Raw genomic sequence first — 24,492 nt, forward strand, 5'->3', positions numbered from 1 at the left:
CCTCGGGACGGACGCAGGGGACGCGCGTCGCCCTGGCCGCGGCTGGCCGGGTTCGGGCGCCATGGAGCGCTACCCAGGCGCCTTGGACGAGGCTGTGGATGGGGCCCGGCAGCAGGAGCGGCACTACCAGCTGCTGTCCGCGCTGCAGAGCCTAGTGAAAGAGCTGCCCAGGTGCGCGGCCGCGGGGCGGGGCGGCGCGGGGCGGGCGGCGGAGGCGGCCCCGGGCCCCGCCCGCGCTCACCGCCCCTCTGCCCGCAGCTCGTTCCAGCAGCGCCTGTCCTACACGACGCTCAGCGACCTGGCCCTGGCGCTCCTGGACGGGACCGTGTTCGAGATCGTGCAGGGGCTGCTGGAGATCCAGCACCTCACCGAGAAGAGCCTGTACAACCAGCGCCTGCGGCTGCAGAACGAGCACCGAGGTGCGCCCCCTCCCCCCGCCCCTCGGCCTCCGCGCCAGGCCGAGCCTCCCTCCCTGGGGGTCGCCCCGGTGGCGCCCCGAAACGTGACCAGGTCAGGGTCAGGAGACGACTGCTAGCGCTCTGGTGGTGACGGAGGCGTCGGCAGTTCAGCCTTTTCAGCCGCACAGTCCCTCCGGGCCGCCCCCCGCCGGGTGCCGGGACTTGCCCGCGCGCCGGCTCAGTCCCCGGCAGGCCCCGGGGGGCGGTCGGCGGTACGGCTGGAGCCCTGACGGTCAGACGCCCTCCTGCAGCGCGGAGCGCACGCCACCCGCACAGAGAGCGCGTAGAGCCCCCTGCAGGATGCCCGCTGCCACCCTGGGGACCCGGAAACGTCCTCACTTTAGCCGAAGCCTCGTGAGCCGCGGCCCCTCGCAGGCGCCCCCACTGAGGGGTCTCGGGGAGCCCTGCAAGGTATGCTGCGCAGCTCTGCCCCATCACGTTTTCCCACCTTTGTTGTTTTTCCCCAGCTTACTTATTAAGAAAAAAAAAACATTTAGTACAGGGTAATGTTAGGGTATCCTCTCCAGCTAGATTCAGGAATCAACATTTTGCCAAAGCTCTTGACACCCCTGAACATAAACAACACCAAGGGCTTCACCGGGAGTCTTCAGCGTCCCTCTAGCCTGGGGTTTTCAGCGCAGCGCTGCCTTTTGTGGCTTGAACAAGTCTTAATGGTAAGACAGTATGTTGTTGTGTGTTGCAAGATGTTGAGCAGCATCCCTGGCTCCCGTCCGCGAGAGGATGGTGGTACGTTCCCACAGTGACAAACGTCCCCAGACATCCTTGGGGGTCAGCCCCGGCTCGGGACTGAGAACCATGCTCCAAAGCAAGAAGGCTCCAGCGTGAGCGCAACAGAGGCGTCCTGGAAACTTACTCATCTCAGGGGGTCTTCTGAGCTTCAGTCCACAGTCGCATTATCCAGCCGGTTGCCAACCGTGGCTTTATGAGGCCGGCCTGGGTTTATGCATTGCGGTTGGTTACTTTGGCCTCTTCTGCTTCTGGGAAATAGCCCCATGTACCCTGGTATTGACTTTGTGAAGGGTTCTACCTGTAGGATGTCCCCCTTCTGGACCTGTCGGGTTGCTTCCTCCTGCTGTCGTGGAACCGTCTCTCCACCCTCTGTGTTCCCTGTAAACTGACTGGACAGCAGGTCTAGGCATGATGATAGGCAGCTTAAGCTTTTGTGGCCAAAACTAGAGTGTGTCTCAGGAGTGGACATGGGGTTGTGTTGAATCCCTTTTTCTGCATCTATGGAGATGATCACGTGGCTTTTTGGTCACTACAGTGAGTTACACTCATTTCTTTCATTCCTGGGATAAACCGCATTCCTGGGATAAATCCCATTTGGTCAGGATGTATTACCCTTTTTGCTTGTGTTGGATTTGATTTGCTAAAATCTTGTGAAGAATCTTTGCCTCTATGTTCATAATGGACATTGTAGTTTCTTTTTTTTTTTTTTTTAATTTTTATTTATTTATGATAGTCACAGAGAGAGAGAGAGGCAGAGACACAGGCAGAGGGAGAAGCAGGCTCCATGCACTGGAAGCCCGATGTGGGATTCGATCCCGGGTCTCCAGAATCGCGCCCTGGGCCAAAGGCAGGCGCCAAACCACTGCGCCACCCAGGGATCCCGACGTTGTAGTTTCTTATAACATCTTTGGATGGGGTATTAGGGTAAGGGTGGCTTCATAGAATGCATGGGTTACTGTTCTCTTTCATTTTTTAGAAGAACTTTTATGGAATTGGTATTACCTTTTCCCCATTGTTGGAGTGACTGTCTTTGCAAACATCCCTGTGAGGTGTAAGATGCATACGGTCACAAATCCAAGGTACATAGCTCATTATTCTTTGTAATGCTCAAATTGTGCCACATTTGGTCGGTGGGAGAGCCCTGAGGCTGGCTCCCCTGTACTTTTGATGTGTCCCCATCATTCTTGGAGCACTTCTCTGCTTTCTGGCACAGGAAGGTGTTTTCTCATTCTTTCCCTGCCTCAGCTCACCTCCAGCTTCTGCAGGAGCCACCCATCAGGATGAACCTTCCCCTCTGGCCACCATAAAGCTTTCCCACCTCTCCTGCCTGTGCTTGAGTCTCTGCCAAATGCAGGCAGTGGTGGCCACTTAATCTTTGCTGTCAGTAAGTAATTCCTGTTCTCCTTTGGGTGATCTATGTTTATCTCCACAGAGGTTACTAGTTCAGAGAGTGAATAAGCACTCAGATTAATAAAAGTGGAAGGTGGACAGCAATTCTTCCACAAAATCCTGGCTCCTTTTAGTGAGTCGTTTTTGATAACCCTCTAGACACTTTGCTACTTGTTCTTTGGAAGTTTTGGGCGGGTTTTAATGCCACCAGCAGTGGGTGAGCACCCTGTGGCTTTGGCTCTCTGCTTTTCCTTCCCCCTTGACTGAGCAGGTGGTAGCGATTGGCTCCTGTTGCTTTCCTTAGTCATTGCTAAAGCCAGGCCCCATCTGCCTGGGCAGTGGCCACAGCTCTCTTCTCACCTATGGTTGCCCACCCAGTGGAATTTGGGATTTGCAGCAATGTTTGATAAACGGAGTAAAGGAGATGCCATATCCCAGGTGGGATGGGAGGAAACAGATAAGGCAGGGATATGTCCTCTCCTTATAAACATTAACCAGGGAGCATCTTGCTTGCCCTGTCTCAGAAGACCCCCTGAGATGTCTTAAGTGTGCATCTTGGTTTTAAACTCATTTAAGGTGATAAATGCCGTTGTTGAAGGTTCATCCTGGTGGGATGCTGATGGGATGCACAGGATGCCAAGAAACAGGAGATTGGGAAGTTTCTGGGCACAGGAGGTGCCAAACCCTTGGCGAAGACATAGCGTTTTGTTTGTGTTTCCTTATAGGAGACATCTGGCCACTTGATACCGGTCTAGGATTTGGGTCACGTAGTTTGGATTCTGTTGTTGGGTTTTGGTTTTGGCCGTTGTTTTGAGAGAGAAAAAGCGGGGGTGGGAGGTGCAGAGGAGAGAGAGCATCTTAAGCAGGCTCCATGCCCAGTGCAGAGCCCAACCCAGGGCTCGAACTGTCGACCCTGAGATCATGAACTGAGCCAAAATCAAGAGTTGGATGCTTAACTGACTGAGCCACCCAGATGCCCCTAGGCTGTGTAGTTTATTCTATTTTGTAATTGGTTTCTTTTCATTCCATGGTATCTTTCTTCTCTGATCAGTCCTAATAGAGTGGACGGTTTTTCTTATATTTATGGTGTGATTTAACGATGACCGTGGGAGCTGTCCTCAGTGGTCTTGGTGAGCCCCTCTCCAAGCAACACAGATTCCCCAGCACAGGGCCTCTAATGGCTCATCCCATCCTTGGGTCTCCCAGAGTTTGTACCTGCCCTACTCCCTCAAGGCACTAGGAATGAGATGGGACAGCTCTGCCCACCCTGAAGGGCAACACTGAGGGACTGACACTACCACGCCTCCATGAGTAGAGGCCATGCCATGCTTGGGCACAATGACTCCTCTCCTTGCTGCCCTCCTTTTCCGGAGGTTGCCTGGGTGGTGTCCTGGACATCTCAGTGAACACCCCATGGGTGATGGGCAGCTCACACCCAGGACTACTGGCCTGTGGCCATCCAAGCCCAGAAGCCTCCAGACTGCAGTCTCCTACTCTTCTTGGTCTTCTGAGCACTGGCTGCAGCTGTGGCCCCACCCCCCATGCCAGCCTGTCCTGTCTCACCCTCCCATGTTGCCTTGTACCCTCCAGAGTCCCCTAGATCCTCGCTGCTGGAGAAAGGCTCTGCCCTGGGTATGGGCAAGATCGAGTGAGCTAGGGCACTAGACATCCCCTAGAACCTCACCCAGCTTCTAATGCAGGGCTTCAGGTGGGCTGGGTCATCAGGCAGGGCTTCGTGTCTGCCCCTTGGCCTGGCTGCCCCATGGTGGGACAGCCAGGATAGGTGCCAAGGCAAGAAGTGTTCCCTGCCCCCCTCCATCTCGCCCATCACCACCTACTAGACTTCTCTGGTCTCCTCTTCTAGTGCTCAGGCAGGCGCTGCGACAGAAGCACCAGGAAGCCCAGCAGGCCTGCCGACCCCACAACTTGCCTGTGCTCCAGGCAGCTCAGCAGCGTGAGCTGGAGGTGAGGGTGTGGGCTGGGTGGGTACCACTTGGGCTCTGCTGACTAGGCTGCGGTGAAGAGGGCTTAGGGCGCTTTGGGCCTCAGCTTGGGTGGGTCATTGGAAGCCTGAAGAGTCCCCAAATGTGGCTCTTTACTGGCAGTTGGGATGTGGCAGGACCAAGTGGAGAGTGTGTGACTCCCCTGCCCCCCCCCCTTGCTTCCCAGGACTGTAGCTCCTCAGAGGGCTGGGCCTGTTCAGGGCAATGGTGGGATGAGGGGACCAGCCAGCAGAGGTCCATCCTGTTCCCAGGATGCTCAGGACCACCAGGAGACCCGTATGTAACCAAGAAGCCATGGGTGGTGGGGGGTGCATGGAAAGACTTCTGCAGGGTCCCAAGCAGCCCAGGGCCAGGGTGCACAAGGAAGAGGTGCCTAGCTGGGATCAGCTGGCAGCTCCAGGGGGAGGGAATATATACAAAGGCCCAGAGACGGTTGGCAACTTGATAGTAAACAGAAGTAGACCTGGCATCTGGCCAGCTCATGTGGTCCCAAGCAGTCCTTTCTGGGCAAGGCCTGGACAGCAAAGGGAGGACACCTGGCTGGAGGTCCAGATGGGAGAGCATCCCCGTGGGGCAGCTGAGGCTTTCTGCAGGGCTCAGTGTGGCAGAGAAGGGAGCAGTCTGGGTGCAGTAAGGGCACCGTCAGTGATCTTGGAATGGGGAACAGGCTGGAGGAAGTGGCAGCCCACCGATGTGTGTGAGGCAGTGTGTGATGGGCAGGGGGCTGAGCCCTGAGCCGCCCTCCCCGTGCAGGCTGTGGAGCACCGGATCCGTGAGGAGCAGCGGGCAATGGACCAGAAGATTGTCCTAGAGCTGGACCGGAAGGTAGCAGACCAGCAGAGCACACTGGAGAAGGCAGGGGTTGCTGGCTTCTATGTGACCACCAACCCACAGGTCAGTGCCTCAGTCCTGCCCTGGCACAGCCCAGGGGATGCTGGTTCCCAAAGGCCCAGTTCCCTTTGGGGTTTTATCCATGAGGGGGGGCCGTGGGGGGGAGGAATTAGTAAGGCAGGTCCCACTGCCTCCGCCCACAGGAGGGCGAGCCAGCTGGCTGTGGGAGCATCGTTCACTTTCTCCAGGCCTGCTGCTCACAGGGCCCTCACTGGTCCTCCCTGTGTGCTGAGCCAGGGCAGCGGCAGGCCTTGGTGCAGGGTGATGTCCCTGCTTCTGTCCCTTTCTGGCCAGCTGTGGCCAGGATTCACTGGAAGTCAGTCCCACGGGTTCCTTGCCTGGCATTCTCGGGAAACGGGGCTCCTGCCAAGACAGGAGAGACCGGTGTCATTCTGGTCTCACAGCAGCCCTTCTGCATCCCAGGAGCTGACACTGCAGATGAACCTGTTGGAACTCATCAGGAAGCTGCAACAGAGGGGCTGCCAGGCAGGCAAGACAGCCCTGTGATCAGCTGGGGTCTCTGCCAGTTAACCGCTGCCCGTCACACCTGAGAGACAGCTCTGTCCCTCTGTCACCGCAAGTGGCAGGAAGCTGAGTGGAACTTGTCCTTCTGACACCTGGCCACCACCTTCCCAGCTGCCTGCAGGAGAGGTCGACCGTCTGCAGAGAGGCCAAGTGGACCCCTGGCGGTCAGTACCTGCCACCCACCTTTGGCCACCCACCTTTGTCTGAAGCTAGGATGATGGTAAAGGGAAGAGCGGGTCTGCTCTGCTGGCTGTCCGCTCCAGACCTCAGGGGACAGTGGAGCTGGAGGTCCTAGCACCTTCTCACTCCACTGGGCACATCCTCACCTCTGCCATGCCCCAGGTTTCACGCTTGTTCTGGTGTCAGCCCCTTCCTTGGCAGGTGCAGCCCCCTAAGTAAGTGGGAGACAGTCCAAGGCCCAAGGCCTGTGTGGCCCAGAGAAATAAAGGTATCTCAGTGTAGCCTGCATGTGGCTTGTGTGATAGCTCTGTGGCACCTGCCATGACAGGGCCCTCACCTGGTAGCTCCACGGCCTACAGAGGAACCAGCAGATGCCCCCAGGCATTAGGACCACATCTAGGCCGCCTGGGGAAACTGGAAGTGCGTGGGCAGCCAGGAGTCTGCTCCTGTCAGAGCAGCACCCTGGCTCTGGGGTGGAGAAGCGCCAGGCCCACCCCTAGGAACATCCTGCCTGCACTGGTCTGAGCCCAGGGACCCTGCTGTCATCCTGGGGTGTGAGTGTCCAGCACCCCGGGTAGCCTAATCTGTGATACAGCCTGAAGGGAGGTATGGGTGGGTCTGCCCCACCCATGGTGGGCCGGGGCCCAGGGACACATGGTGCCAGAGGGGCAGAGCCATCAGGGCCACTCCATCTTTGATGCTGATCCCACGGGAAGGCGCGAGAGAGCACTGCAGGCATGAAGCTGAGGGCTGCAGCAGTACTGGTTTATTGACCAGGCCAGCTTCCCAGCCCGGCAGCTGCCCACCTATGGGGGTTAGGGTGTGGGCTGGGTAAACCCTGGCTTACAGGGTGGTCCTTGGGGTCCAGGTTCATGGGAGCAGGCAGGAGAAGGGTCGTGCTCACTGTGGAAAGGCACTCCTTCCTGACAGTCCCCAGTAGCTCTGGCAGGCACCAGACACCCCCTGCGTGCCCACATCCCGAGCAAGAGCACGGAGGCCACTTCCAGCAGGTCTCACAGTCTTGGGCATAAAAAGGTGAATCCACGTGAGGCTGGGGTTGGACTACGGCTATGGCATTGGGCTGGGGGCCCTGGGAAGGGCTGGAGGTCAAGTGTGAAGGTGGGTGACGCCAGTTGCCCACGAACGCTAGGCTGGATGGTGGAAGAGGCTGCCTGTGCGGATCCTCCGCTTGAGCTCCTGCCACAGCAGCTGCCGCTCCCGCCAGGCGCCCTTCATGACTCCACTGTTCTCCAGGGCACGCCGAGATAGGTAGGGCAGCACATCCATCACAGGGCCATAGGGCACATACTTGTACACAGGAAACCCGGCCTGGCCTGGACACAGGCAGGAGCAGTGAGTCCCAGCCCTGGACACCCCCACCCTGTTCCCCAGAGGCCTGGCTCACCTAGTGGGAAGCTGATCTGGTCGCACATGCCCAGTAGCTGTCCAAAGTATACCTGGCGATCGGCAGGGTACAGGCCAAGCTCCTCCATCCTATAGACAGATGAGGTGGCAGGTGAGCCCCTGCCCCAGTGCCACTCCCAGATTCTCAAGCATACAATTTAACCTCCATCCCTTGCTGTCTGGGGCACAGGTATAGGCTCTGTGCCGCCCAAACCCCTGCCCTGCTGGTTCCCACCTCAGCCCGTGGCCACCAAGTTCCCTCCTTCCCCTCCCTCCTGTCTACCCTTACCTCTGTTCTGGTGCCCTGCCCAGCAAGGCAAGCCTGCCCCAAGGTGTGGCCTGGGGAGGCTCTCAGAGGGCCCCACCCCGGCCCTTCCTGAGCCCCTCTGCTTCAGGGACACATCCCCAATGTCTCCCTCCCACCGGGTCTCTTGTCCTCCCCTTGCTGGCTGCTCCGCCCCGTAGAGCAGCACCAGCCCCTGGAGGCCATGGATTCTTTACAAGTCAGCTGGTCTACACTGAGATGGGCTACAGGTACTGAACACACGTGGAATTTTGAATTCCATATCAAACTGGAAAAAAGAATGCATTTTTCCAAAATACTGAATACAGGTAATATTTTGGGTGTTCTTTGTGTGGCTAATAGAACATTTCTATAGTGCTCAGATGTTGGGGTGGGTGGCGCACACAACTCTGTCGGGCGTCCTTTCCTGTCCTCATACCTCCCCACTCACAGGATCTTACCAAAATTCCCAGGGTTTGAAATGTCTACTGGCTGAGGATTCCCACATTTTTACCTCCAGCTTCCTGTATCCACGTGTCTGCACCAGCGCTCTGAAACCTCCCCTTGTCCTTCCACCTCCAGGCATGTTCAGCCTGAGTCCTCATCCCCACGCAGGCTGCCGGCCTAGGAGTGTGCACCCCTGGCTCTCAGAGCATTGAGGACACCTCGCCCTGGCATGAGGGTCATCCCACTGGCCCTTTCCCTCCTTCCCTCAGAGTCTGGCTCCAATGTGGGGGCCACACAGTCTAAAGCAGGCCACAATCTCTACCATGTTGATCTGGTCTCCAGTATCTCTGTCCCCCGCTAGAACATGAACCCTATTAGAGCAGGGCTGCCACACTACTGCTGTCCTCCTGACCTCTGGTGGTGGGACATTCCAGTGGCTCCCACAATGACCGCTGCTGACCACTTTCCACACCCTCTGCCCTGTGACTGCAACTTTGTCCAGCACATGGGGCCCTCCACCTGCCATCTGGGCTAGGCCTCCGGACTTCTTTGGCCATGAGGACAAGAGCAAATATGATGTGGGCAGAGGCTTGCCCTCTCCAGGGCTTCTCCAGGGCAAAGCCCGGCCTATCGGAAATTGGACATGTGATGCGGTCCCCTTTGCCGCCCCTGCCAATGAATGAAGCCATTTAGGGCCAGTCAGGCTTTAGCTGACCACAGATGCAAGACAAACCCATAGAATATACTGCAGTTCAGGTCTCTGAGTTGTGAGCTGGTTTGCCACTCGGCCAAAGCTGACACAGGCTATCAGACTGAGATCCCTGGTGTGGCATTAGAGACCTGGGCTGCTTCCTCCGGGAAGGCGAGCCCCAGCCGCTGCGGGCTCCCTGGCCCCCCGAGCAGGAGCAGGGAGCTGTGCAGGCTGAGCCTTCGCCGTGACATCTGTGGAGTGGTACTTGGGAGCCTGGCACGGCCCCTGGGGGCGATGAGAGCGCTCGGCTGGCACTCGAGCCGGGGGAAAGCGGTGTCCAGGGCTGGGGGCCGCCCCTGCTAAGACGGTGAAGATACACAGCTCTTGGTGGGAAGGTTCAGAAGACAGGAGAAAGGAAGCCCTTCTGAGGGCAGGTTCTGACTTAGTTGCACTGCCCTCCGCGTGACTGGTGTCTGAGTGGACTACCTGTGATCCCCGCTGGCGGCCCACCGAAGCTGCTGAGTTCGTAACTGAGACCCGGGAAGGGGGCACCGTCCACACCGCTGACCCCCACGGGGGCCTGCACTGTGCAGGGGCGCAGCTTCCCAGCTGCCCTGCCAGGGGAGGCTCTTGGTGTACATTGTCTAGTTGTAGTGGAGGACCCTGGTGCCTGAGGGGTTCAAGCTTTGATCAAATCTCCATCACAGAGTAGTATTTTTAAGTCTAAGGGAAAACCAGGTTTTAGGATTTGCAACTTAATCAGGTATCTGTTTTAAAAGTCAGGCTACAACTAATTTTTTTGTTTCTGCACTGAACACAGAAGGTGCTCCTGACCCTGTGACATCCGGTGACAAGGACGGGGCATCCGAGGCAGGAAATGAGCACCTGGGAAGTCCCTAGGGATGGAGGGAGGAAGACAGAACAGTCCTGTCCAGCTGGGACGCCACTCGGCCCCCCGGCTGTCCCAGGGAAACAGCCACACCACCCTGGCAGGAACTCTTGCAAGGGAGCCTCGCCACAGTCTGCATTCGGCCCGGGTGGCACTGGTGGCCTCGGCGTTCCTGTCCTCACCCTGATGGCCGTGGCCACTGTGCATTAGAAATCATGCTTGTCAGCTGTAGTTTCAGGCTGTGAAAAAGCTGTGTGGTCACAAGTGGAGAGTAAGTGCCGCGTCCCCGAACGAGTGTGGAGCGACCAGTGTCAGCTCATCAGGAGGCACCCTGAAGGCACCCAGCCTGGCTGCGCCCCGCTCCGGCTGCAACCTGCCCCAGCTGCTCCTTCATCGCCCCTTCCCGAAGCCTGGCTCAGCCCCAAGCCTTGAGCACCCTGCTCTGCTCCTGGGAGAAGCAAGGGCCGGGAAGGCCGCTGCCGCTATGCTGGGGGCCTCAAGCCCAGGAAGGTGGCAACCGGGGTAGACAGAATTGCCCCCACATGGTGCTGCCTGGGTTAGGACAGAAAACACAACAGGGGGATGACACTGGGGTATTCGTGAATTTACCTCACCTTATTCCTCTATCTGACTTGTCTGGATTCTACCAAAGTTTTGCTCCACAGGGCAGGCATTTAAAGAGAAAACAGACTATATTAAATTCTAAATGCAGTTTAAAGCATTGAAAGAAATTCTTTATGAGTGAGGTGACGTGCCAGCCACCTCCTGAGGGTGGCCCACGTTACAAGCTGCACTTGGGCATGGCAGTAAGCTATTTAAATCACCTAATGAAGCCTGGTTTTCGAATTCACAACTTCAGTAAAGCGGGTACTAATTTTAAAAACCAAAGTAACTGCCGGCAGCCTTTTCTACTGCAGCGCCAAGGCCACTCGGGCCTGGGAGGCAGGGGCCCGCAGGACACCAAAGCTGCCGCTCCAGGTCGCCGCACAGACGTTACCCTGCGAATACCACCGCGTCTGGCCGGTCGCGGCACGTGCTTCCACGGCACTCATCCCGAGCCCCTCCCCGGCTGGGGAGCACCAGACTGCTAGAGGGGGTGCCTACCTGCGCAGCGTGAAGTGAACCGTGTCTTCATTGTGGGAGGCCACCATCACTTTGGCTTTGCTGTTGTGCTTCAGCTCCTCCAGGACATAGTTGAGGCACCTGAGGGGAGTGCCACATGAGCCCCCACCTGCAGAGGCCACAGGCAGGCCCAGGGCCATCCAGCAGGCCCATTCCTCCCAAGCATGGCCACAGCGGTGGGACCAGGGCTACACCTGTCACTCCTCAGCACCTCTTGGGCAGGAAAGCAAACAGCAGCTCCTGGGCTAGATGTGCGGCAGGGGACTAGCTGGGGCAAGTCCCAGTGCCCCAGGCACCCGTGACTGGTGCGGCTTCGCTTCTGGGAAGCGGTCCCCAAGGAAGTGAAAGGCCTGGGGGGCGGTGTGAGGATGCTACCGTTTGGCAGTGATGGTGTATGTCCTCGGACCCAGCAACTCCACGGCCAGGAACGTGCCACAACTGTGTCCTTGCCCGTGAGTGCATGGGGGCAAGGTAGGTGCCGAGCCACTGCTAGAATGACCTGACGGCGAACCACCCAGAGCTCACAGAGATGGGCACCCTGCTGGCTGTTGGGTTCACGCCTCGGGCCTGCACGTGACACAGGAGAATCCAGATGGGTGTCACGTGGAGAAGCAAGGGCACAAGGGATGCATGATGCCAGAGCTGGCGTGAGTACACACCTGGCACACCGGGGAGCTCTAGGAAAGCAGCAGGGTGCTGCCGGTAGGGGGCAGGAGCCAGAGCGGGCAGACACCCACGGCCTCCTGGAGAGAAAGCACGGGCTCTGCATGTCCTGCTGCACGAGCGTCAGCAAGGCCAACAGACCAGAAGCAGGTGCACAACAGCTGACAACTCTGTACCACGAAAGACAAGAGGGCTGCTCGAGGCATCTCCCTGGTCCTGGGTGTGCACGGGAGCTGGTGGGGGACCTGGGCCAGTTTAGATTTATTCAGTAGACTTTTCCGTACTAAAAATGCACCTTCATAGTTCTGGGAAAGGGTAGACCAAAAGCAGAGGAGATCATCGGTTCCGGCCTCAAGCATACCGTTGGTCCTATGGAGGCTTCTGACTCACAGGCCTGCCCCGTCTTCAGATGGGGGTCACATGGGGTGGGTTCCAGCAGCCCTGCCCAGGAAGCCACGAAGCCCTGAGGAACCAGGAGGGCTGGCGCACCTGTGGTACATGGCATTGGTGGCCTCATACGTAGGGTTGATGGGGTCCTCGTAGCCGATCTCTGCGGCACGGGTACGTTCCTGGGCCATGTAGGCACCACGCACTAGCTTGGCCCCAAAGCACCAGCCTTCACGGCGAGCCAGCTCCACGTCCAGGGTGACGTTGTCATAGGCGTCCTGTGGGACCAGGGCCACAAGTTGACGATGACCAGGATGATGCCCCCCCTGGCCTGTGTCCCCTAAGACCCAGGTGCCCCCAGGGTACAGTCACCGTGAGACCCCAGGGCCAGCAGGAGCTGCCTAGCCTGCAGGGGCTTAGGGGGGGCTGAGAGACAAGCACAGGTAAGGAAGGCCTGTTGACCTGTCTCTAAGAAACAAGGATTCCTCTGTGTGGCCTGGGGACAACCTGCCAGGGGCCGGTCTAGGTGCCAGCAGCCACGGCAGGCTCCAGGGTCTCCTCAGGCTGACTGGGGGACAGGGGTCCTGCTTGCTCGGGACATCGGCCCGGATCCCACGCCGTGTCCTCCAAATACCTGCCTGATCCCAGAACAGCCCAGCCCAGGTCTGTGCTCGCCGATCCCACCCTGAAGGACCCCAGGCTCCCTGAGGTACATGCCAAATTCTGAGCAAGTCTTTGGGGGTGGGGGGGGGGTACCAGTGCATTCATCGGATCCTCAGAGGGACCCGAATTAAAAAGTGGCAGGAAAAACCCGTGACTTGTGAGGCCTTCGGCATGCGGGGATTACAGCACATGGAGCGGACTGTACAAAGGCCCCCCCGCCTCCCTCCTACCCCTTCTACACCCCATCTGGGACCGGAGGCCCACAGAAGGGGCCGGCACACAGCTGGTGACAGGGTCCTGGGCCTTTCTTCCTGCTCGAGGCCTCTTCCCCAGCACCAGCAGGCCTCGGGGGAGGCCGGCAGCAGGCAGCAGGCAGGGCCAGTACCTTGAGGTAGCACTGGTACGTGTTGAATATGAGCGGCTTCTCCACGTTGAACTTGCGCTGCATTTCCAGCGTCAGGCGGCTGATGGCCGGCTGGAAGTACGTCTGCTCGGCGTCCACCATCAGCCGCACGCCCATCTCGGCAGCTTTCTAAGAGGTGCAGGGGGGGACGGGGGGTTCGACTGGGGTCCGGTAAGCCAGGCACCCCCCTCTCTGGGCACGCTCAGGGTCCTCGACCTTGGCCAGGATGTCCATCCTCTGCAGCATCCTCGTCATCTGCAGCTCTTCCTCCTCAGTAAACCGTGACAGCAGAGGCTCCAGCTGTCCTGTCTGGGGCGGCGTGTGGTCAGGCTGCAGCCGGGCTTCAAGACCCTACCTGCCCAAAGGGCAGCCCCCTGCCCCGTGTGCAGGGCCCACCAACACCCAGGGCATGGTCCCCAGGACCAGCAAGGCCACCTCATCCCCACCGCCCCCCTTCCCTGTTTTTTAGTAAAGATCAGTGCCCTGCCCCGAGGCCACATGGTACCCCAGAACGTCACTGCCAGCCACCACCCTCTGACTCACAGGGCTAGCCGCCCCAGGTCAGGCCTGCACCCGAGGTGTCTGCTCCCACAGCCTCCCCAGGACCCTCGCAGGACATCCCCCTCCTGCCCCCAGACAATGGTAAGGAAGTAACCCTTGACCCATCCAATCACCCAGGACTCAGCTCCCAGCAAGGAGAGGGCTCGGAGGAAGAACTGCAGCTACAGGGAGGTGGGGACAGCTCACAGTGGGGACAGAGGCACCATCCCCAGACAGTGGCCTTCCCCTGAAGGCTCGTACAGCACCGGGCCCCATGCCCATGACCATGCTAGCGCCACATGCCCACTAACACCTGCCCAGGGCACTCCTGGAGGGGCCTTAAGCTTGCCCCTCTGCTGGCCCTGTGTCTCAGTTGGGGGATGGGCCCTCAGTCCACTGGGGCCAGATGCTTGTGGAAGGCACGGTTGGCGGGATGTTTTCCCAAGGTGCTTCTGCTGCTGCTTTACAGCCCAGCCTGAGGGGGGTTTTCAAACAGGGTGCAGAGTCCTGGCACCTCCCACAGGCAAGAGGGGCAGCGGGGAGGGGGGCTCATTCCTCTCCCCTTGAACACAGGCTGGCCTGGCGATTTGCTTTTCACACACACAACTGGGCCCAGGTGACGCTATGGGACACGTGAGGCTAGGCTGGAAAAGATGCTTCCGCCTGGCTTGGGTGGGGTGGGCACGACACTCACCCTGGGAACCCAGGCACCGCATGGTGAGGAAGCCCTGCCCCACAGCCAGCACCACCCGCCGGCTGTGTGAGCAGGGCCCCTGCACAATGACCCTAGGCCCCGCCACCCTCCAAGAACAACCGCAAGGGAACCAGAGCTACCACCACCAGCTGGGCCCCGGCAGTCCCGAACCATGCCAGCGATAATAGGATTACTGCCATTTCAGGCCACCGAGGTTTGGGATGGCCCAGCATGCACGGGTAGATGACATGGGTCTCTGTGCCCCTCTGTGGGGCACTCGGGGGGGGATCTGTCCTCTTCCCCCGGACCATAGGGTGCTGTGCGGCCAGGAAGGACAGTGCTCCCTGCCAGCTGTGGCCCCAGGGTAAGGGACAGGGAACATTCCCTTCTCAGCCCTGCACCCCGATGAGACAGGGCTCAGGGGCGAGGGGTGCCACCTGCATGTTAGGAACCACCAGGTGCTTGGAGAGCTCGGTCCTGCTGTCGATGAGGCTGTTCCAGTCCAGCAGGTCCAGGGTGCTGCGGGAGAAGCTGCATGAGCACAGGGGCGCCAGGGTCTATGGGGGGGGGGCAGTCCCCACACCAGCCCACACCTTAAAAGGGCACCCCAAGCCCAACTCCCACAGAGCCCGCCTTGGTGTTCAGTTCCAAAAGACAAATAAAATGTTCACGTTGTCCTCTGTTTACAAAATGGAAACCTAAACCACAACATTCTTGCAGTGGGGTGGTGGGGGCTGTTACAAACCCAGGGTAAACAGCAAGAACAGCGTGGGCCATGGCAGGCCTGGGAAAGAGCCAAACGTGGGAGGCCCCGTGTGTGAAGGGGCAGCTTCTGCAGCCCAGGGGCCCTGGTGACCTCAGTCCCCTCGGGACCTCAGCTGCCGTGACCCTCCTGCCTGCCTGCCACACGGGTCCCAGGAAGGGCTGAGTGTGGCACACTTACTCCAGGACCCAAATAATTCTGTGAGCAGCGCTGCCAGCCCAGGGGCGCTCCCACCCAGCTGTAGTCCTGCCTGGCCCTGGCCTAGCCGCAGCCCCGGCCGTGCGGACCCCGGCACCCTGTCAACTCCGGCTGTGTGTCAGGGAAAAGGCCCTTCGGCACTGTCACCCCAGGCCCATGCTCTCCAGGAGAGCACCCAGGACTGGGAGAAGCCAGGGGACTCTGCAGGAACCAGAGCTGAATCGGGGTAGATGGTCCCGAATTCCCAGCTCGGGGGCGACGCTTACCCAGACACACCCAGGGTCTCCGCAGTGAACCAGTTCTCAATCTCCGTCCTGGAGGCGATGCCCATCTTTGCCACACTTTCCTTGAGAAGTGAGAAGGTGCCAGTCCTGGGGACCTGCCCTAGTCCCGTTCACTAACACTCCCTGTTCCCCCGGAACGTCCGTGTTGCTCTTTTGACCTTATTAGAGCATTAGGGTGAACGGGATACAGTTCGGGTTTGTGTTTCTGCTTCACAGACAGGTCTATTCCTTCCTGTCCCTAATGCCGCTTCCCAGACCCAGAGCTCTGCAGCACCCTGCCACCTGCAGGGCAAGCCTCCCCCTCCCCCAACCCCCCTCCCAGCGTGTCCTTCCCAACGGACCCCAGCCGCCACAGGGGGTGCTGGGAGCCTCTGGGAACCCACCTCAAACTCTACCTGGCCAGTCCTCCCCGAGCCCCTCGGTGCCCACCCACTCACACCCACCGGGGCAAGGCTGTCCCACCTGTAGCACAGCCACCTCCAACTTGGTATCCATGGCAGCCAGACCAGTCTTCCCTTGCTCTGCAGCCATTTGGTGAAAGAATCGTCTCCACTTGGTCAGCACATCTGAGAACTGCAGCTGCAAGTGCAGGCCTGAGCCACCGTCTTGTGCATGCCCAGCTTCTAAGCCCTGCAGAGACTCCGGGCCCCCCCTGGGTCCACCTGGTACCCAGCTCCCAACACCAAGGTGCCAACACAGGAGCTTTCACTTCATGCTCACCGCATGAGGCTCAGCCAAGTTCTTACAAACTCTCTGCAGGCAGAAGGTTCTGGCACTTACCAGAAACTGAGGTCTCCCCAGTGCAGTGAGCTTGATGGCTGAGAAGCCATCATCACTGGCTCCGCCTGTTGGAAGCCACAGGAAGAACCATTAGGGCTCCAGACGGGAACGGGGAGGACCAGGAGCCTGTGCCCAGAATCTGTACTCGAGGCAGACACATCTCGCCAGATGTGGGACGGACTGCAAAGGGCTGGCAGGGACCCTCTTCTACCGATGGCCGACAGCACACAAGGTCCCAGGTCTTCCTTACAGATGGGCCTGAGCCCTCCAGGGAGCCCTGAATGACCCACTGCCACCTGCTGCCGTATGTCCTCCCTTCCCCACCGGCCCTCCCAGGGGCTGCAGCCACGCTACCCCCCCACCCCCACCCCCTCGGGCCTTCTGCACCCAGCGTGCCGCCCCTCCCGCCCTCCCTGGAGGCAGCTCTAAGTGGCAGCTCGGCAATCTCAGGCTCAGGTGGGTGGCCCCAGGAGCCCCTGCCAGCTCCCCCACCACCCGCCCTGAACAGGAGGGGAGAGCCCACCAAGGAGCCATATATCCTGGCTGGTGGCTAACACAGCGTCCCTACCTATGGAGCCCATAAGCACACACGCTCAGGGCGGCTTGGGACACCCAAGGGGCGGGAACAGGCAGCTTGGCGGGGTTCGTTAGCATGGATCCAGGAGGGTGGTGGCCAGAGGAGCCGAGGAGAACAGCCCCTTCTATCCCTGCCTCGTGTCCTTTCCCATGCCACCCACCAGCACTCCAGGCTGCCCAAGGCGAGGGCAGGGGTGGGGGGATAGGGCTCACAGAACACAGAGACTCCCAACACAGCAGAAGGTGGAGCACAGAAGGCCCCAACCGCTCCCCTCTCCTCCCCCCGAGAAACCCACGACCTGTCTTCAGGTCTGTGACCTTCACTCCAGGTCTGTGACCTTCACTCCGGGCACAGCAGGCCCGGAGGCGGGGAGGCGGCCCTTTCTCTGGCCCCCCCAGGGCCAAGTGTCACCCTGACCACCTGCTGTCTCCCCAGCACGGCTCTCAGAAGGCAGCTTCTGAGCACCACCCACTCCCACCCCTTCCAGGGTTCAGAAGGTACAAAGTTCCCTATTGGAAGGCTGCTGGGGCCCCATGGGGAGGGGTGGGGGCTGCACTGTGGCTGGGGAGGCCCCGGAGACTCCAGGGCACAGAGGCCCACCTGACTCGCCTCCCTCGGTGGGCACTCCACCCGGAGGCCAGCTGGGTGGGGAGGCCTCCGTGGCACCGGCTCCTGGAGCGGCACAGCCACGGGCAAAGCCGAGGGCCCAGTGTGGCTAGGCTCGAGCCCCGGATCCTGGCGGGGGGCCGCTCAGCCTGCTGACGGCCTTCCTGAGGTTCACGGCTGGGCACTGGTGTCCAGGAGGAGGCGCCCGGCTCCTTCGGCAGGGGCTGGACTCAGGCGTGACCCCGGGATGACCTGAGCCCACATGTGGCTCCGCACCACTCGCGGTCAACCTTATGGCTGTCTGGGCCACCCGGAGAGCCTGGACTCACTTCCCCCGTGAGCACATCTGCACACGGGGCTCAGCCTTGACTCCAGCCCCGCCGGCAGGCGTACAGCCAGCAAGGAGCCGGGCCCCACCTGAAGCCTCGATGCAGCGCAGGAACGTCTCCATGTGGCTGTCACACTTGGCTTCACTGGCATAGAAGTAGGTGCGGGCACTGATGACACCGTCCCTGCGGTCTCCGAAGGCCGGGTGGGCCTGGTACTGCCTCTCCCTCTTACTCGTACCTAGAGGCGCAGGCAAGTGGCCTGAGCACACAGGCTCCCGCTCAACGCTGGGCAAACGCGGGGCCTCCCGGGCGGCCGGCGGGCCTGCTCCCGCTCCGTGCTGCCCACCACTCCCTGCGCCCTCCCCTGGCTGAGCCCTCGTCACAGGCCGGGCCCACGAGGGCCAGGGAACCAGGCCCCTGACAGGGCCCCAAGGATGTCAGCCGACCTAGAGCAATGGCCTGGAGGCTTCCAGGGAGAAGCCATGTGGGCACAAGTCTGGACCCCCGAATCCGGGTCTCCCTGAGCAGGGGTGGGGGGACGAGCGCAGAGAGCGTTTGTTCCGGGGGGGCCTCCTCTTAACTCACCACTGCCCTCCCTCTCGACAGCCGAGGTACAGGACCTGCAGGAAGGAAGGAGCGGGTGACGGCCTGCAGGTGACAGGCACGGTTCCCTATCGCAGTCAGGGGCGCAGTCAGGGGCGGAGGAAGCCAGGGGCTGAGCCGGAGGGCCGGCCAGGGTGCCTCCCGCGCCCCCTCCCTCCGCACCCACCCCGCCTGCAGGGTCACCGCCCCTCACACCCCCACCTAGCCCAGCGGCCCTGGCCCCCAGCCCCAGGGGGAGGGCGAGGAGTGAGTCCACCCAGGCGGCAGCCCCAGGCACGGAGCAGGTGCTCCTTCCGAGGGGAAGTTGGGGCCCGGGCCAGGCGGGGCCCACAAAGCGAGGACCCAGGCGGCCACACGCACAAAATGCCCAGAGTCGAGGAGCAAGGGCCCTGCTCTGTTCTGTGCCCCCTACATCCAGGCACCTCCCACCGCCAGGAGCCCCAAGTCGGGCTCTGGGCTCCTGCCAGGTGCAGCTAGCTCCACCCCTAGCCACTGCCCCCAGCACCCGGCCCCATTCCTACCCCAGAGGCGAATCTTCCAAAAAACAACCAGCATTTTTCTTAAATGCAAGCTCCCCCTCCCCGCCCCGCCCTCCCGGTCTCCCATTACACCCAAATAATAGCCTCCCAAGCCTCAGGAGAAGCCGGTGAGGCCGCCTGAGGCCATGGTGGCCTCTGCCCGCCCTCAGGCTCAGCCCAGCCACCCTGGCCTCTGGCTGGGCCCTCGCCACCTGCCGCCCCCGCCACCCGGACCTGCTAGAATCGCAGCAGCCCCCACCCCCCTCTGAGTGCGCCTGCCGTCTAGGACAGCACCCTATCACGGCTAAGCTTGCCCAGATGAAGGGCCCTGGCCACACTCCCCCGGGCTTGGGGGTGGCAGTCCAGCGGCTTCCCGACCCAGCTACCACAGAAAGAGCTCAGCCAAAGCCCCACAGCTATCCAGTGAGCTCCCAAACGCTTGGGCCCCTTGGGGCTCCTGAGGCTCCACTCACATTTCGAAAAAGGACAGCAATGCCCCCAACTCCCCCCCCCCCCTCAGGGCGCCTGAGGCCGAGATGAAGCCGGTGACACTGCTGGGAGGTAACCGCACCTGGTGGCCTCAAGCCAAGTCAAAGAGCCACACTGGCTTTCATCCCCGGCTCCTCCAACAAGTCTGGGGCTGCGGGCCACCCTCCAGGAGTCCCTCCTTTGGGCCCTGGCTCTTGTGCCACCCCAGGGCCCGTATCTGGCAACTCTGAGCCAGGATGCCCAGGTCAGGACCTGGACGGCCCAGTAGTCAGGCCAGTCCACAGGGGCTGGGGCTCCATCGACATAGTGCTGCCCAGCCCACAAGGCCCCATCCTGGGGACAGGGGACAGGAACCATGTCATGGCCACTAGACATGTGTGCTCGATGTACAGAAGAGGGTGTCACAGTGCGACAATATCTGACTCTGTAACATGAAGGAGGGGTTAGCCCTACACACGGCGTCCCCACTGGGAACCAGGAGCTGCCTCAGGCTGGGGCCCAGGTACAACCAGGCAAAAGCATCACTCAGGCCTCACCATCCGCAACAAGGTGCCAATGAGACCCCTTGGTCACCTGCAGCCCACCTCTCATCGGCAAGGAGGGTGGCTCCTGGGGACTCGGGCCTGCCTTGTAAGCACACAGCCACGGCTCAGAGTAACAGAGTATCCACCTCCAAGGTGCCCGCCTTCCGGGCAGGCCGCATTCCATTCACAGGGGAAATCATTATCTAAAAGGCCCCCTGGGGCCCAGCACAGTGTAAGGTGGCTCAACATTTCCACAGCCGGCCTGTCCACCCTCCGGGCCCCAGCTAGGCTCCACAGGTGAAGGCAGCACAGGCCACCCCTTCCTGGCTGCCAGCAGGCCCAGCGGCAGGACGCAGGGGCTGTGGCCATTTCCATCCCTGAGCCTCCTGGGCACAGACCAGACAGGAGCCCTGTAGCAGTGGACTAAGCGGAGGAACCGGGTGGGCCGCACCGCCGCGTGCTCAGGGCCCAGCGGCCTGCCTCCAAGCAGACGGCAGCACAAGGGCCGAGGCTCACACTCAACCAGGCCTGGCGGGTGGGTCACGAGAGACAAAGACGGCAGCTGCCAGGTGCAGTGGAGCAATGTCATCGGTGGGGAAAGGAAGGGAGTGCCTTGTGCACACACACACACGCACACACACACGTGCACAGCCCAGGACCTGGAAGGGCGAAGAGAGTGTGCCCCGGGGGCAGAGGGCAGAAGCACGTGAGCACCAGGGCTGCCGAGGCGGCAGGAAGGCCCAACCATCCCCTAGGCCGCCTCCAAACTCAGCTCGCTGCTCGGGAGGATGTGTTGACTGGACGCCTTTTAGGAAAAAGCAGAAAGTGAGGGGAGCCCTGGCCGGCTCTGCCCTGGGGGCATTGTGGGAAGCCCAGTGGAGCTCACTCCCATCTGCACACCCACCTCCCTGGCGCCCCAGGCAGCACCCGAGTCTTCCGAGAGCTCTGCACACGCCAGTCCCGGGCCGGCTGCCAGCACCTGGGCTCCACCTCCAGCCGTCCCTGCGTCTGCATAGCCGAGACACCTACCTGCCGTACGCACTGTCCCTGGGTGTTCTCATCACAGCCCACCATCGGGAGGTGCCCTAGCCCCCTATCTCACAGCTCTCAGACTGCTGGGGAGACCCCATTGGGCTCCTCTCCTAGAAGCCCCAGCTTCTGCCTTCTATCAGGTATTGCGGGAAACATGGTCCCACCCAGCCCTCTCCCTCCAGCACCTATAGCCTCCCATCTCCTGCTTGCTACCCCAGGGAACCCTTCCTGGGCCCCCTCCTCAGACCCTCGGGAGGCCTGCTGGCGGCCCCGTGCATTCAGATGCCTCCATCCTTTCTGTCCTCATATGGTTATGCCAGGGCAGGCTCAGCACTACCTGTACCCTCCCTTGCCCAACTCCTGTGACCTTAGGGGCAGTGACCCCTGTACCACTCCCCAGAGCAGGGTCTGTGGGCCTTGTGACAAGATTAGCGAGACAGACTTCTGCCCCCTGCCCCCAGGACACAGAAGCAGTCTCTGCATGGCGGCGGGGTGCGTGGGGGCTGCATATTGGAGCCCCCCCTGAGCAAGGACACCCGGTAAGCCGGGCAGGCAATTTGACAGCGTAGATGTTCAACCAGCACCTGCAAGCCTGGCTCTGCCCCCTCAGCCCAGGCCTCTCCAAAGGCACTGGGCCACGGGGCAGCAGAGCCAGCCACGAGGCTTTGACACCTGCCACTGACATCGGCTGGAGTCCCCATGTTAGGATGGGAGGGACCACCATTCACATGCCAAAGCCCACCAAGCAGAGCTCCTCACAGCATCAGGGTGGCCCTGGGGCACGGCTCCTCGGCACCAGGCACCATGCCCGAGCAAGGCCGGCCCACCTCCCAGGGTTCCCCCTGCAGGACAGGCAGGAAGCCAGCCAGATCACCCTGGGAAAGGAATCTTCCTGCCAGAGGGAGAAAATCTCATTGTGAAACCACTCAGCCCTCAACCCAGCAGGGACACAGAGCCCATTAGTCATTCAATAGGCAGCCCCACTGAGGGCCGCCCCACGAGGACTACACAGAGGGGTGCCAAGCTGGAGGACCCCGCCTTTCAGACAGCAAATGGCCGGGCAGGGGCTGGGCTCCGCAGGCCAATCCACTGCCACTGCTGCTGCTGCTGCTGCTTGGCTTGGACATTCCGTTCCCAGGGCAGGAGCCTCGGGTCATGCCTTTCCTCCTCCCCTCCCCTCTCGTCGGCAGGCCAGAGCAAACACCCCAGTCTCAGATAGGGCAGGCTACTCAGCAGGCCTGTCCCCACTAAAGGTCCCAGATGCAAGCAAGCGTGCAGCTACCAACGTAAGAACAAGGCATTCCGCACAGAAAGGGCTGATGTTGCCTGGATCTCCTGTGCGGTTACCTCCCCAGGAAGCAGAGGGTGACCTTGTTGTCTAATTTTGTTCCATGGCCCAGAAGGGTGAGTCAGGGAGGTGCCCATCTGTCCCAGAGAACAGGCCCTGCAGCAAGGTTGGTAACCTTGGGAGGAGACCCCAGGCCAGCCTGCCACACTGACCCCTGGACTCACCAGAGCCCACCTGCTGATTTGAAAACCCTCCCAGAAGGGGTAGCTGTCAGGTTGGCGTCTGTCTGTGGCTCAGGTCATGACCCCGGGGTCCTGGGATTGAGCCCCTCATTGGGCTCCCTGCTCAGCGGGGCATCTGCTTCTCCCTCTCCCTCGGTCCCTCCCCCCACCCTGCTCATATTCTCTCTCTCTCTTTCTCTCTCTCTCTCTCTCTCTCTCTCTCTCTCTAATAAAGTCTTTTTTAAAAAAAGAAGAGAAAACCTCCCAGGAGCGAGGCAAAGGTGGGGCAGGTTAGCGATCCCTCAGATGAGATGCTTTGGAACAGGAAGCCAGAGCACCTCCTACACCAGGCTCAGCAAACATTGTTTGCGGACACTCAGGTAGCATCGGCCTCCAGCTTTGTGGCCCATATGGCACCTGCCGTAGCTATCAACTCTGCCCCCCCCAACCCCGAGCAAAAGTGATTTGACTTTCATGTACTTTTCCCGTGTCACACAAGATCATTCTCGTTTTGTTTCAACCAGTTATAAAAAAGTCCCCGCCACTCTCAGCCTGCAGACCACACAAAACCTGGCAGGCGGGCCACACTGGGCTGTGGCCCACAGTCGCCATCCCCGATCCCGGCCCCTCCTCCAGCCTGGCGCACACAGGGAGCCCGGAGGTGCCCTTCGCACAGAGCAAAAGTGCAAGCACCCCAGACAGAGCCCGGGGAGCAGGCCGACCAAGCTCCCCCAGCCCGGGGGCCTCTTCCCAGCCCCGCCCCGCTGGCCCAGGACGGACGCTCTGGGGTTCCGGGCAGATGCCCAGGGAGGCCTTACTCCATCTCCTTGCGCTCGGCCTCCTCGGGGCTCAGATCCTCCTCCACCCCATAGTCCAAGATGGAGCCCACTCCGAATGCCCTGTTGTGCTGGATCACAGGCCGGATGGACTCCTGGTCCTCGCCGGCCACAAACTGCCCGTAGAAGGTCATCTTCATCAGCTTTTCAAACAGCCTTTGCCCCAGAAGCCTCCTGGTGAGATGGAGCAGCTGAAAGGCAGAAGGAAAGGGTTGTCCCGGCCACCCTGGCTCCCCTGTCCCCAGCAGGACACCCCTGCTCCCCCGCCCCCTTCGCTCCAACCGTAGAGCCTTGACACTGCCCCCAGGGCCAACCCCCGACTCTGGCCTTGGTTTACCAGTGGGCACCACCGGCAGCAGCTGGTTTCTCAGCTCGTAGCTACTGTGAATCCACTCCTCACGTAGGGCAGAGGTCCACAGAGGTCCCAGTGCCCCCCTGCCCCCAACACCACTCACCTCCCTGCCCTGCATGCTCACGGGTGACCCCAGAGGCACAGAGCGGGTGCCTGACCACCACTCAGTGGATACAGAAATGAACAGCAGGTCTCTCTGGGAACAGCAGCGGGTGAGTTCATCGTAACATTCTCTGTATCCATACTTGCTGGGTTATGCCAGGTAGGAGGAGGATTTGGTACAACTTTCTAGCAGGCGAGCACCCAGATTTTTCAATGTTTTGTTCACTGCTTATTCCAAGTCCCTAAAACAGTGCCTGGCAAGGGGCCGGCCCTCCAGTGGTTGCCGAACAGATGAACACATGCGGAAATTCAGATGGAGTCTGACTTCAGCTACAGTAAACCTTAGGCTAACAATAAGCCAAGTGACCATCTTCAAGGTCTGGGAGATGAGAGCCCATCATGGGACCAGTGGATTTAGGACAGTCCATCCAGGGCCTTAGCAGACCTACAGCTCAAGTGGACGTGCCCCTGAGGAAGACAGCTGCCCATAAACCACTCAGCTTTCTCCTCCAACCACACTGCCACATACCCAATTTCTGCCATCGTTCATCCCCAAAGTCCTGAGCCTCTGCTTTGGGCCTGGTACAATTCTAGGATAAGAAGGAGTT

General features: G+C 60.5%; 2 protein-coding genes across 4 annotated transcripts in view; one reads left to right on the forward strand and one right to left on the reverse strand.

Moving 5' to 3' along the window:
- On the forward strand, positions 1-10,621 carry DGCR6L (DiGeorge syndrome critical region gene 6 like). 3 transcript variants are annotated; one of them, XR_008664044.1, is made up of 6 exons: positions 1-171; positions 259-419; positions 4,462-4,562; positions 5,354-5,494; positions 5,915-6,180; positions 9,842-10,621. XR_008664044.1 is itself a non-coding variant. In XM_055322158.1 (5 exons), exons 1-5 carry the CDS (start codon positions 62-64, stop codon positions 5,996-5,998), a joined length of 597 nt encoding a protein of 198 aa, XP_055178133.1. In that variant the 5' UTR covers positions 1-61; the 3' UTR covers positions 5,999-6,477. The 3 variants fall into 3 exon arrangements, 1 of the variants encoding a protein (XP_055178133.1); XR_008664045.1 differs by lacking the exon at positions 9,842-10,621 and adding an exon at positions 4,767-4,876 and having other exon boundaries at positions 5,915-6,477; XM_055322158.1 differs by lacking the exon at positions 9,842-10,621 and having other exon boundaries at positions 5,915-6,477.
- The window catches only part of PRODH (proline dehydrogenase 1), a 21,504-nt gene continuing 3,959 nt past the window's right edge, over positions 6,948-24,492 (reverse strand). The window contains exons 2-14 of the mRNA XM_055322157.1: positions 23,413-23,621; positions 18,505-18,539; positions 18,008-18,157; positions 16,408-16,472; positions 16,090-16,206; positions 15,610-15,689; positions 14,820-14,901; positions 13,365-13,457; positions 13,131-13,277; positions 12,185-12,360; positions 11,015-11,113; positions 7,602-7,690; positions 6,948-7,530 (exon numbers count right to left, since the gene is read on the reverse strand). Coding sequence (XP_055178132.1) covers positions 7,343-7,530; positions 7,602-7,690; positions 11,015-11,113; positions 12,185-12,360; positions 13,131-13,277; positions 13,365-13,457; positions 14,820-14,901; positions 15,610-15,689; positions 16,090-16,206; positions 16,408-16,472; positions 18,008-18,157; positions 18,505-18,539; positions 23,413-23,621 — 1,530 coding nt within the window. The 3' untranslated portion in view covers positions 6,948-7,342. The remainder of the gene's footprint in view (positions 7,531-7,601; positions 7,691-11,014; positions 11,114-12,184; positions 12,361-13,130; positions 13,278-13,364; positions 13,458-14,819; positions 14,902-15,609; positions 15,690-16,089; positions 16,207-16,407; positions 16,473-18,007; positions 18,158-18,504; positions 18,540-23,412; positions 23,622-24,492) is intronic.

The sequence above is a fragment of the Nyctereutes procyonoides genome, unplaced genomic scaffold (genome assembly GCF_905146905.1).
Source record: "Nyctereutes procyonoides isolate TBG_1078 unplaced genomic scaffold, NYPRO_anot_genome, whole genome shotgun sequence".
In the NCBI taxonomy this organism is placed as follows: domain Eukaryota; kingdom Metazoa; phylum Chordata; class Mammalia; order Carnivora; family Canidae; genus Nyctereutes; species Nyctereutes procyonoides.

What these genes read in the sequence shown, in the direction of transcription:
- DGCR6L (XM_055322158.1), top strand. Translation starts at nt 62, where the DNA reads ATGGAGCGCTACCCAGGCGCCTTGGACGAGGCTGTGGATGGGGCCCGG. An exon ending in CTAGTGAAAGAGCTGCCCAG is followed by an intron (nt 172 to 258) that starts GTGCGCGGCCGC and finishes CTCTGCCCGCAG; the next exon opens with CTCGTTCCAGCAGCGCCTGT. An exon ending in CTCAGCAGCGTGAGCTGGAG is followed by an intron (nt 4,563 to 5,353) that starts GTGAGGGTGTGG and finishes CTCCCCGTGCAG; the next exon opens with GCTGTGGAGCACCGGATCCG.